Raw genomic sequence first — 13,098 nt, 5'->3', positions numbered from 1 at the left:
TTACGAGAGAGTAGACTCTTTGAAATTCCAAATAATAGATGTAGAAAAAATGATGAAAATACTTAAGAAAACACAAGAATGGTGAATGGATGCTAAAATTAGTAGAATGTTTAATGAGAATATTTACATAGTCCCAAATTACGGTGAAGGAGCCTAAGATTATTTATTAAAAGTGAAAACAATTTTATAGTGGACTAAAGATAAGGAACAAGTGAAATGGTAAAATCTGAATAAAGCAAATAGTTCTGATTTATTGAAATGCTAACTTCTGCTTGATTACTATTATACAGTTAGGAAATCTGCTACCATATGGAGACTTGGGGTAAAAGGTATAGAGGAGTTTTCGGTGCTACTTTTACTCACTATGGGGCCCCACCCCTCAAAGGATCTTAAAATAAAAATTAACCTAATACTCTGAAGCTCCCTTCGCGCTGCCTCTTCTGCCATCTGTGAAGCCCGAAGTTTCTCTTCACACTGATCCTTTTCAGACTGCCTCCAGACATCGTGTTCCACTTTCATTTTCTCTAAGTCTGATAATCTGTTCTCAAGTTCTAGCCTAAAACAACAGATGATAATTATGTTACAAGAACTACAATAAAGATGATCTGAGTGTCCAATGTTTTCAGCAACAACTTTAAACAAACTAAGGTACTAAGGACTTACTTTTCATCCTGTAATGCTACAAGTTTTTGATAACCTTCTTCTTTGGCAGCTTGTATTTTACGTATTAACTCACGGTCTTTTTCCACCAGGAGCATTTTGTGGTGTTCAACAGCTGACTTGAGAATTTCATTGTCTGACTGCAATCCTAGTATATTTTTAGAAGAAAAAATAAATTAAATTCAATATTAACATGAATTCCTTATATTCTTTAGCCTAATAACCAGATGATCAATGTTAAAATTATTAACATGAAAGCTTACAATTAACAAGCATCTAAAACCTAGTAAAACAAAAGAACATGCATGGTCTTTTGGACAGATATTCTTAAAGGTCCTCACAGAGTGTCAGCTCATCAGAACTTTTGAAAAATAACAGTGAAAGAACTTGAAGAGAATTTTTGTTGTTGCTTTTTAACCACATATATACACAAATCTTTCAAAATGTACACTTATTCTTTAGAATCTTGGGAGGTAGAGACATCATCAGAGATGAATAGCCAGAGGCTTATTTATTTGACTTCTTACAGAAGTTCTGGAGCCCCAGGATAGTATCATAAACAAGCTGGTAATAGTAAATTAAAAATAAACCAACAACAATAAAAAAAAAAAAAACCTGAATCCTTCAAAAAGAAACCTAGGACTCTAGCAAATATGCTACATTTCTAACAAAAATATAAACAATAAGGAAAGTTTCAAGCTTATTGAGAGAATTCTCAAATTTTGTGGTATTTTAGAGATAAATAACTATAGTAAGTTTATATTTAACCTTTAAAAACATAATACACCACTGGGCGTCTGTGGTGCACACCTTTAATCCCAGCACTCGGGAGGCAGAGGCAGGCGGATCTCTGTGAGTTTGAGAGGAGCCTGGTCTACAAGAGCTAGTTCCAGGACAGCCTCCAAAGTCACAGAGAAACCCCTGTCCCCCAAAAACTATATATATATATATATATATATATATCCAATAGATCCCGAACCTAACACTAAAAAAATTTATTCTTAACTCTGATAATACATAGAAATAGTCAAAACAATCATTAATATAAATAAACTCTACTTGGAAAAAGCAGAGGTCAACTCAATCACAGTTATAGCCCAAGGACAGACTGTTAAAGTAGTTAACAAAGAAACTTAACCTCTAAGAAATCTTGATACATTTTAAGGCTAAAATGAGGCTTAAAAATAAGAACATATTGAACAAGGATTCAATAACTGGCCTAGGATTTATAGCAAAAGCAAACAAAAAATTATGATTTGAACCTTCCTCCTTATATTCTTTAGCCTAATAACCAGATGATCAACAAGTATTTAAAATTATAAGCACATGAAGGACAAGCTCATATTTTCAATGTTTCTTTTAATTCACACAGTAATCAAGAACTAGTATATAAACATAGATAGTTCATTTAAAAAGATCACAGAATGAACAAAACATTCAACATAATAAAAACAGTCCTCATGTACTATAGTATTAAAATTCTATTAAGACCGAGAATCTGGAAAAGAACTCAGGTTGCTTTGTTTTAATAATCTGAATTTAGACCTGAAAATAATAGGGAAAGCATATATTACCATCCAGTTCACTTTGAATCTTATTCCTTTCTCTTTCTAGCTCACTCTTAGCTCTTGCTGCCTCCAGTTTGATGTCAGTTATTTCTAGTTTGTTTGAATGTTTGAGCTCTTTCACCTGTTGGTCATTAGAAAATGAAATTACTATTGGGTCATTTTCTTATCATGCAGTACATACACCTAAGAGCATAGGCAGAAATAAGGAAATAATCTTACAGGGTATAAGTAACTTCCAAGAAAGTATCCAAGGCCCAAAACAGCACGGGAGTCCCAGAGATACCAAACAAAAGTTATCTTTTCCTAGTGGAACTAAGGCATTATTTACAAATACTTGGATAGAGTCACCAGGGCTGAATCTTGCCTTAAAAATCTTAACTGCACATAACTAACATCCACTGACAAGTCAAAACATTGGGGAGAGGGGGAGGCTGAAACTTTGCTTTTAAAAAGGAAAAAAAACAGCTAGGCATGGTGGTGCACACTTTTAATTCTAATCTACTCAGGAGGTAGAGGTAGGCAGATCTCTGTAAATTTAGACCATCTAAGGCTTTACATGGCTGTGTCTAATTTCAAAACACAACAAAAAAAAGTGGCAAAATGGGCAAAGGCATTCTAGGTAGTAGGAACAGCATATAAAATGTTAATTAAGAATAACATCATATAATCTGCTCTTTAAACAATGAGCTACCCCTTACAATAAAGCACAGGTAGACACAAAATCTGCAGAGGGATGGCAGGGAATAGGAGTTATTATTGTCTTAGTTGGAGTTACTATTTCTATGATGAAATACCATGACTAAGGAGGAAAGGGTTTATTTGGCTTATACATCTACATCATAGTCCATCATCAAGGAAGTCAGCACAGAAACTCAAGCAAGGCATGAACCAGGAGACAAGAGCTGATGCAGAGGCCATGGAGAGGTGCTGCTTCCTGGCTCACTTCCGCTGGTTTGCTCAGCCTGCTTTTTCCGGGAATCCAGGACTACCAGCCAAGGAATGGCACCACCCACAGTGAGCTGGGCCTCCCCAAGCAGTCACTAAGAAAATGCCCCACAACTGGATCTTAAGGAGGCATTTTCTTAATTGAGGTTCCCTCCTCTCAGATGACTTTAGCTTATGTCAAGTTGATATAAAATTATCCAGCACAGTGCTCAACACACTTGCTTAGCTATTCAAGGTAGAATAATTAACTTTGTTTTAGAAAGCTAACTATGATTCAAAGTGAGTTACGTTAAGAAATAAAAGCAAAGAAAGCAACTCACAGCAAAAGAATTAATAAAATAGGCCAAAAAAGGATCGACTGAACTTGGAGACTAAATGTGTTTGCATGCCTACATACAAGTGAGGTAGAAAGAAGGGGATAGGTACAAATCACATAAATCCTTTATTTCAAAATCTGCTTCTTCTAAAATCCCAGGTGAATGTGAACAATTTTCAATACTTTCCATAATTAATCCATCACATTATCATTTTTAGTCTAAATATTCCTAGCAAATAATTCTAGTTCATAAGTAGTATTACTTCATCCAACAAATATTTACTGAATGCTCATTAAGTGCCAGGTACAATTCTAGAGTCAGGAATACAGCAGCAAATAGTTTTGTCTTTCCAATCATTCACACTATTAACATTTCACACAAACTTCTAAAATTATGTACAAAAGCATTAAGCTTTAACCTACATATATAAAGGTTAGATAAACCTGTACTTTGACTTATACCAAAGTTTAAGATTACAGAATTAGAATAGAAAACTATAAACATATACAAGCCAAACCACAAAAATGTGGAATGGTAGAAAAAGATTAAGTTATGTAGAGCCCAATAAAACCCAACAACCAATGAAAATGAGAGTTGAGACACAAATCAGGTAAAGGTCCAAGAGCCAAAAAGAAGAACCACTGACAGAAGTTTTTTATTAGAAGAAGTTTTGTCTACAAAAGGCATTGAAAACATTGCAAGGAATGGTCTCATATAAAATATACATCTCAGGAAAACAAAAACACTGCTAGTCGTAATTTAAAGATCCTTTCAAATTAATTTGTGCAACACTAAATGACATGTAAATATAAAATAGCAACCTTTGTGCTAGTGTTTCAACACTTTAAATTTTCTTACTATGCCATAATTTTAAGAACAGTTTCTAAATACATAAAAATGCTGAGAAAAATATTATAATTACAATGACATAGTTATAAGTTGCTATTATACACTAATTGCAAAAATTTGAGAATGGCAAAGAAGACCCTAAACTACACTACAGCAGCTATTAATGAGGTAACAGATTCAAGCCAATTTCATAGAATAATTGATTAATTTCCAGGTAACCCCAAGAAAAACTAAGTAAAAACTTTTTATATTAATCTCACTAAAATTAAGAAAACATACTTTGGGCTGAAAGGTTGAGTCAGTCAGCAAGGTGCTTGCAGCACAAGCATGAGGAACTGTGTTCAGTTCCAAGTACCCAGTAAAAAGCTGGCATGGCAGGGTGCACCTGTAATCCCAGTGCTGGGGAGACAGACACAGGTGAGTCCCTAGAGCTGGCTGGCCAGCCAGTCTAGTTCAGTCAGTGAGCTCCAGGTTCAGTGAAAGACTGTCTCACATAGATAAATTACACAAATGATGCCAGAGAGGTGGCAGAGTGGTTAAGAGAAGAACCAGGCTCAGTTCCCCAGAATGCACATGGCAGGTCTCAACTGTCTGTAACTCCAGTCCCAAGAGATCTGTGCCCTCTTCTGGCCTCTGTAGGGATCAGGCACATATGTGCACAGACATACATGAAGGCAAAACATCCATACACAGAAAAGTAAATTTTAAAAGAATTTAAAATATTTTAAAACCTAGTTATAAAATGATATACAACAACTGAGGACCTCTTAACATTGACCTCTGGGCTCTACATACACAGAAAAATGTGTAACACATACACACAGAAAAAAAAGGAAACAAACTCAACAGGGCCAGGAACAGGCTGCTTTATGCTGTTGGACTACATATGCTCAAAGAACTTACTTGTTTATATTTATATAGACCTTAAGTTTTTCTTTAGTGCCATATTTCTATGATCTGAAAGGAATGGATTTACTTACATAGCCAGTAATTATTAAATTTGTAAAATATATTTTAAATTTAAAATATAAAAACATTAAAAAGGAATGTTAAAAACATGAAAATGGGTAGTGAAGAGCTAGCTTAGTGAGTAAACTGCTTACCTTACAAGCATGAAAACCTGAGAGTGGATCCTCAGGACCTATGCTAAAAAGAAAAACTGTGTGGCAAGTCACTAATCCCAGAGCTAAGGCAACAGAGACAGACAGACAGATCACTGGGGCTGACTAGGCAGCCAGATTAGACAAACTAGACTGGTCTCTCTTGCTATCCAAAGGAGACCTTGTGTCAAAAAGTAAGGTGGAGAACAACTGAAGAAGATACCTGATCATGATCTTTGTCTCCACAGTCCAACATGCACACAAATGACAAGTTCAAATACCCCTAACTTCTGCTGTTAGTGCCGTTACCATTATATCCCTTGGGCTCAGGCTTCCCAACTCCTACAGAGACTAGAAACCTCACTTCAAGAGCTCATGGCCTCACACATCTTTACCATGCTAAGTTACTCTGCCTTAATATACTGTCTTAAATGAATGTTTTAAATTGAGGTTTGCTCTATGCTTTTGATAACACAGAATCAAATATTCTGCTAAAACAGACTTTTAAATGGAAGCACTAGGCATCTTATAGGTACTCAAAATCTGTAAAAGTAGACAAATCTACAAAATGAACTGAGGGGGGGCTGGCATCTGCTGCTCTTTAGAGAACCCAGGCTCAGTTCCCAGCACCCATATGGTTGTTCACAATGGTCTGTAACTCCATATCCAAGGGATCCAATGCCCTCTTTCTGACCTCCATAGACACGAGTCACAAATATGGCACATATACGCACATGCAGACAAAACATTCATACATGTAAAACAAGTAAATTTTAAAACAAAACAAAAACCTGAGAAAACACAATGAAGGAGAAACAAGCTAGTTTAAAAATGTGTTACACCAGAAACTCTGGCTATGAATTTCAAAGAGATACTTAAAATTCCAGCCTTTTTCTAAATTCTGACATGATATGACTTCTATAACTTAACTGAGTAGTCACAATTTTGAGGGATGTTTTCCATAACTAACTTAGATTTCTAAAGATTGAAAACCTCATGAAGCAGTTTAATGTTCTTCACTGGATGTGAAATTTCATCATTAGGGACATCATTTTTAGGTCATCTATGATAATGCCTTTAATCTGAGCCATTGACACTGACAAAACTTTGTTCTAAAGCCTAACATTTACAAATTTAAATAACTTAGTTAAACATACCCCAGGTGTTCCTTTGCATTGCAAACAACCATTTGCTAGGATTGCAAAATGTTGATGAAAATTTCAAGTTGCAAAGAAAACTGTGACACTCACATTAGAAATATTTTTAAAATTATCCTTCCTGCAATCCTTTTACATATAAAATTTTAGATGAAACTTGCTTTGTCTAAAGTTGAAGGATATATCGAATACTCCATTTATATGCAAACTACTTCAAGTGTGCCTTAAAAAATACAAGCAATTCTCAGCAAAGTGCTATTAAACAAGCATAGAGAAATAATGTCAAACTGCTGCTTTCCTTCAGTAGAATAAGAGGCACCATTTATCCTCTAACTTGAAAAAAGGAAGAACAATAGTGAAGGGTGTATGTACAGAATACAGGAGAAAAGGGTCACCACACAGGTGAGCCAGAAAACTAGGGTGGAGCAAACCGGAGTGCAATAGCCCCACCCACCCACCCAGAGTTAGAAGCCACCACCAAAGTCTCGCATACCCAATGTCCTATTGCTACTTTTAAAGTTCCAGGTATGCAGGAACCCCATCAGGCTACTTGGATCTAAAACAATGAACTGTAAATACTGGATACTTAAATATTACTTAGCAAAACTATGTAGATAGGATTTGAAGAAAAACTTGAGAATTCCCTATGTCCTGAGTTTATTAATTTGTGTTTTATATCTGTTTTTATTTGGAGGGGGAATCGAAATTTTGTTACACGCTTATCATTGCAGACATGTAATCTCTATCTGCTGTCCTAAATCAGGAAGAAGCCACGTCATTGATTCAATTCTAGTGGGGTTTATACTATAAGAAGTTGGAAGGATTCTTAGTGATAAAGGGAAAAAGGTCTTGTTGTACTTAGGAAACTGGATCCCACTGAAATCAACAAGATATTGAAGATATGAAATAGCTCTCCTAAGGTTACACAGTTACTGACCAGACAGTCTCTGGGAAAAATACAAAATCTGTATTCTTTATTTTCATATTTAAGGATGCACTAGAAATAAAAAATACAAAGAATGAGTTAGGATTCAAAATATGTTCATCTGATTCAAAGCTCTTGGACTTCCCATGGTATTTCATTATCTAGTCTAAAATGGCATAATTTCTAAACTTAACCTAAATTTAAACCTATAAACTAATAGATATATAAAATTAAAAAGTATTAATAGCTGTGGTTGGGAATGTAGTTCATTGGTAGAATGCTTGTCCAGAATGCACGAAAGCATAAATTCCACTCCTAATGTCACAAAAAGGGGGGTGGGGAGAAGAGGAGAAAAGAATGTGTGTGTGTGTGTGTGTGTGTGTGTGTGTGTGTGTGTGTGTGTGTGTGTGTGTGCGCGCGCGTGCATATTTAACCTTTAAAAATTGTATTTGTAGCTGGGTACGGTGGTTCACACCTTTAATCCCAGCACTCTGGAGGAAGAAGCAGGTGGATCTCTGAGGCCAGTCTGATCTACACTGTCAGTTCCAGGACAGCCAGAGCTACATAATTAGAGAAGCCCTGTCTCAAAACAAACATATATTTTATTTGCCTAATTTTACTTACTTTTAGTATCATTTATGTCAGATAAACTATATGAAACATCAGATACACAACAACTTGTATGCTAGATATAAATTAAAACAAAAAAACTCACTAGATATATAATCTGCAGTATGGAATAGTATTAATTTTTAAAATTACATCAATTGGAGTAAGGGACATACAAATGCCAGGTGCCTGTATGGAGATCAGAGGACAACTTTCATGAGTAAATACTAGGAATTGAATGCAGGTCTTTACCCACTGAGCCATCTTGCTGGCTCTTAACAGAAAAAAGCCAAGGGTGACACCCAATACATCTAAAATTACAGTCTCAGTGTTTCAAGAACAAAAACCCAATTTTATCGAAATGCTTAAAAAAAAAGATTTAAAGTTAAACTTATACTAATACAACAGAGTCATTTCCCAAAACAGAATGCCACTTAAACTATATAAATGGTACCAAGAATATTCTAAGCCTGAGTTATTAGTACATTAGTTTTCTGTAGATAAAATTATATAGGAAGTCAAATAGTCACAAGGTTCATGACAAGAAAGAGACTAAGATGATGGATAGTTACATGGCAACAGGTTAAAACAGAGTGTAAAACACCCATACAGAAACCTATTAACTGGGCTTAAAAGAATGCTAAGAGAAGTGCCCTGCAAAGCTGGAAAAACTGATTTCATGGCCAAGGGTTACTAACAAACCCCCAGGGCCAGGGATGGGATAGGTCCTTACAAGTTATTGGTCAGGGAGGCCCCAGGCTTTAATATTCTTTCTGCCCCCTCTTCCTCGGTATTCGGAAACCACTGCTTCTGGCTGCCACCAGAACCAGAACTAGATAAGGCTCTTTTGCAAAAGATTCCACCCATCATGCATGCATAGTACAGAGAAACCAAGCTGGAACTGAGCTGAGAAATTCCTCTCTATTACCCAGCTGTCACAGTCCCATAACAAAGTCAATCAGATTTTAAAAGGGAAAAAAGATGACAGACAGTATAAGTCTAACTTCTTGGCAAGCATTATAACTTCCAGTAAGCATTATATTTTCACTGGAACCAAGATACCTCAATTGTGTGGGGGTGGGGTGGGGCGGGGTGACCCACTTTATCTCTTCACACACTATACACTGTCCATGAGCCATCTCAGGAAATTCTTGACCAAGAATGTATAATGACTAGACTAGCAGGCATCTGGTGTGAACCTGGTCACTGGCTCCATTGCGTGAGTACTTTCTTAATAAACTATCTGTTACCAATCTAGTTCTGATTCCACATTGCGTTCGGCTTTAGCTGGTGTCAGGAGTTTTGAATCTGAATCCACGGATGGGTCGTGACCTCTGGCAAGATTTACTCCCCTGCCACATCGGCGCCCGGGTAACCATACACCTTTCCCTACCACCCCTCTTGCTGAGAAACGCCTGTGAGCACTACATGCCAGAGTTTTTCCTGCACCCGTCCACTTGCACTGCTAGGAAGCTGCCCGGGGGTTTCATTCCTCCCAGGTCAGTCTCCCAGCCCAAGCGTGGTTTCTGCCCCCTACCTTCCTCGGGTTTCCCTACCTGAGGCAGGCTCCTTCCTTTCCGTGTTAGTCATTGCAGCCACCATAGGGAATGTCCAGTGCTCAGCCACATAGCACCGGATACCACTTGATACCAGGAACCGGTACTGCTTGGTGCTGTGACCGGCTATGGCCCTGCAGGTTTTCCAAAGCCTTTTCTTCTAACAACAGTCAATCCCTTCCGTCTGTTCTAACTCGGTCTGGAAAGCATTCAGATATTATTCAGATAGTCTTGAGACAAGACTTCACCTCCGCACTTGCGCCATCACAACCGGCCACCTGCGCCACCTGCTGGTCAAACACAGTTACTGCAGATGGACAGCAACTGGTACAGGTAAATTTGCAGAATGGCAGAATATCTGACAATGGGGAAAATTGGGAATACTATCGCTACTTACGTGAATTCAATGTTAGAGGAGGCTTATGACTTGCCAGTGAGGTACCTATATACTATGTTAGCAGTCAGCTTTATAGTCCATATGATAGCTCTAACTAGAGGATTGAGACACAGGGAAAAGGACAGCTTAGCAAATTGGATGCAGGATATGAAAGCAAGCCAGGAAATTGGATTTCAAAAATGCTTCCATGTTTACGTAAAGAAGTTGAGAATACTAAGTCTGGCCATACTACATTACTAACACAAGTAGAAAAACACACATCGCCAAATAGAAACCAAAATTTGTTTCATGTCTGATGCTTTGGATGCAAAACTAGCTAAGAACCGAGTCAGGATTGGCGACCTAGCACAGGTGGTTCACTCCATATCTAAGAAATCTACTGCCACAGGCCAAAAGCTGGAGTCTAGGATTGGATATTTAGAAGGCAATTTACATGCCATTCAGATACTATCTAAGGATGAGAATATTAAAGGTTTAGAAGCACATGTACATGTAGAAATAAGGAAAGGTACTGATTCTATGAAACTCTTACAATCTCACATGACTCATGAGATTCAATCTCTACATGAGACTATGGTTGCCAGGCTACAAGCTTTAGATGACACAGAATTGGATTACTCCCAATCCAATGCACCTACTCCGTTCAAACATCAGGAAAACTTTCTTAAGGTGGTTGTGCGTACACCAATGGTGTTCCCAGCAACTATGACAGAAAAACTGCTGTCCAAAAAGCATCCACATGGCCACATGACATATCAATGGGAACCCATACAACTAAAAGACCTTAAAGGAATCAAAGAATAGGTTGTCTCATATGGTGTACATATGAGACACCACTTCACCACCACTTGTCAACAAGCCAAGGAGATAGTGAGAAACTGTCCTACCTGTTCCTTTATAATCAAGCTCCATTGCCAGCAGGCTGAAATCCTAAGGGCATTCGGAGAAATGAGGTTTGGCAGATGGATGTTTTTCACTTTGCAGAATTGGGAAATTTAAAACACGTGCATCATACTATAGACACATTTTCAGGGTTTCAACAGGCTACTGCTCTTAGCTCTGAAAAGGTCAATTCTGCTATAACACACCTGTTAGACATGATGGCCGTTATGGGTATACCTGCACAAATAAAAACTGACAATGTTCCAGCATATGTCTCCACAAAACTGGAACAGTTTTTCAAATATTATAACATTAAGCATGTAACCAGCATACCACACAATCCCACAGGACAAGCAGTGGTAGAGAGATCTAATTGTACACTGAAAGAAATGCTCCATAAACAGGCTGGAGGAATGAAAACCCCCAAACATAGGTTACATAATGTTTTATTAACACAAAACTTTCTTAATGCTAATGAGAAAGGACAAACAACTGCAGAAAGACTACGGAAAGAACTGCTGAACTGAATCAGCCGGTATACTTCAAAGATGTATTGACCTCTGTATGGAAACCAGGACATGTGTTACGTTGGGGAAGCGGTTTCACCTTTGTTTCCACAGGAGAAGAAAAACTTTGGATACCATCAAAGTTGATCAAGATTCAAGTCGAAATTATAAATGGTATAGAAACCTCACAAAGGAAAGGGAAGTGTTTTGTTTTTATCTTCACAGGAAAACTCATCTCCAGAAGTCAAAAGACACTGCATAGGTAGATACTTAAAGAAGACAAGGTAGCTATAACCATCAAACAAAAGGAATGTGCCATATGGTAAAATACATACATATTAATAATATATATAAATATATATATTTCTCTTTATTTCATAGTCCCTATTCAATTAGCTTTCATCCTCTAAATCCAAGCATGTTGTTAAAATGAAATTCAGAGTTTCTGTACTATATCAAGAAGCCAATTGATATAATACAGAATAAGAGAAAAATTGGGGACTGTCATTTGTCTTTTCTTGGCTCTTTTTCTCAAAGAATACATTATCTCATAATTGTTATTTTCCCATTGTTGCATTTCCCGGTATGCATACATATAAAAGTAAAAATTCCTCGCTAACATTTATGTTTGAGTTCCACACAGCCAATGAAGAACTGCCTGACAACAATCCCTGAACACTCCAGAAAGAAAATGGACCACACCTCCTCAAGTCCACTGGATCCATCTTGCTTCGGTTCGACTGACACTCTGGCCAGAACTTCAGGTACTGACTCCAATCAACACAAGAACTTCAACATAGACCTTCAATCAATCAAGCATCTCCCACCAAACACGGATTGGATATAATCCACTTAAGACTGTCACTACTCTAACATTTTCTTCCCACAGGACCCCATGAGGCTATCATCGTGCCATTTCAGCAGGAAGTAACTTGGAGAATACTACGCCCCTTTCCCCACTGTTGACACCTAGTTAGGACTAGTTTCCTATTGTTTGAGGTTGGGTTTGGAAGGAGGTGTTCAAGCTTGGACATCTCTTTCAGATGACTTTAAGGTTTAGTTGGAATAGACATAGTTAAGATGTGATATTAGTAGATTATTGTAACTTCTTGTAATTCACCCTTATGATTGTTAATTATAGATAATTTATACTGTTAAGCTTTAATCCTCTTTAGACTAAAAGCAGAAATGTACGAAAAAAAGCTGACCACTCCACTTGGGCCACGCCACTTGGCCGTGGTCAGAGTGAAGTAGCAATGGTTTAGATATCAGAAAGGCACTCACTCAGCCCTCTTTTTCTCTCTCCCGCCTGGCTGAGCAGACTAGCAGGCACCTGGTGTAAACCTGGTCACTGGCTGTTGCTTGAGTACTTTCTTAATAAACTATCTGTTATCAATCTAGTTCTGACTCCACACTGCGTTTGGCTTTAGATGTTGTATACAATACTTTTGTCGCTGCTATCTTATTTCTGGTTTTGAACTACCTTATATACACAGACTGCATTTGATAAGGAAAACTGGAATTTGAGAAAAACTTGATGACATAAAGATGACTTAAAAACATTCAAGTTAGATTTTTAAGGATAATTTTAAAGCAAATTAAGTTGTTAAAATTACTTACTTTAGAA

At 37.3% G+C, this 13,098-nt stretch overlaps 1 protein-coding gene across 5 annotated transcripts in view; it reads right to left on the bottom strand.

The window, feature by feature from the left end:
* Cep83 (centrosomal protein 83) overlaps positions 1 to 13,098 on the bottom strand; it is a 107,844-nt gene that overhangs the window by 34,978 nt on the left and 59,768 nt on the right. For all 5 annotated transcript variants that reach the window (XM_027392657.2, XM_035450692.1, XM_027392658.2 and 2 more), the window contains 3 exons: positions 2,235 to 2,349; positions 664 to 808; positions 407 to 556 (listed from right to left, as the gene is read on the bottom strand). In XM_027392657.2, coding sequence (XP_027248458.1) covers positions 407 to 556; positions 664 to 808; positions 2,235 to 2,349 — 410 coding nt within the window. The remainder of the gene's footprint in view (positions 1 to 406; positions 557 to 663; positions 809 to 2,234; positions 2,350 to 13,098) is intronic.

Source organism: Cricetulus griseus (assembly GCF_003668045.3).
Source record: "Cricetulus griseus strain 17A/GY chromosome 1 unlocalized genomic scaffold, alternate assembly CriGri-PICRH-1.0 chr1_0, whole genome shotgun sequence".
Taxonomy (NCBI): domain Eukaryota; kingdom Metazoa; phylum Chordata; class Mammalia; order Rodentia; family Cricetidae; genus Cricetulus; species Cricetulus griseus.
Note: the sequence above shows the minus strand (reverse complement) of the source record. Positions and strands in the feature narration are given on the sequence as shown.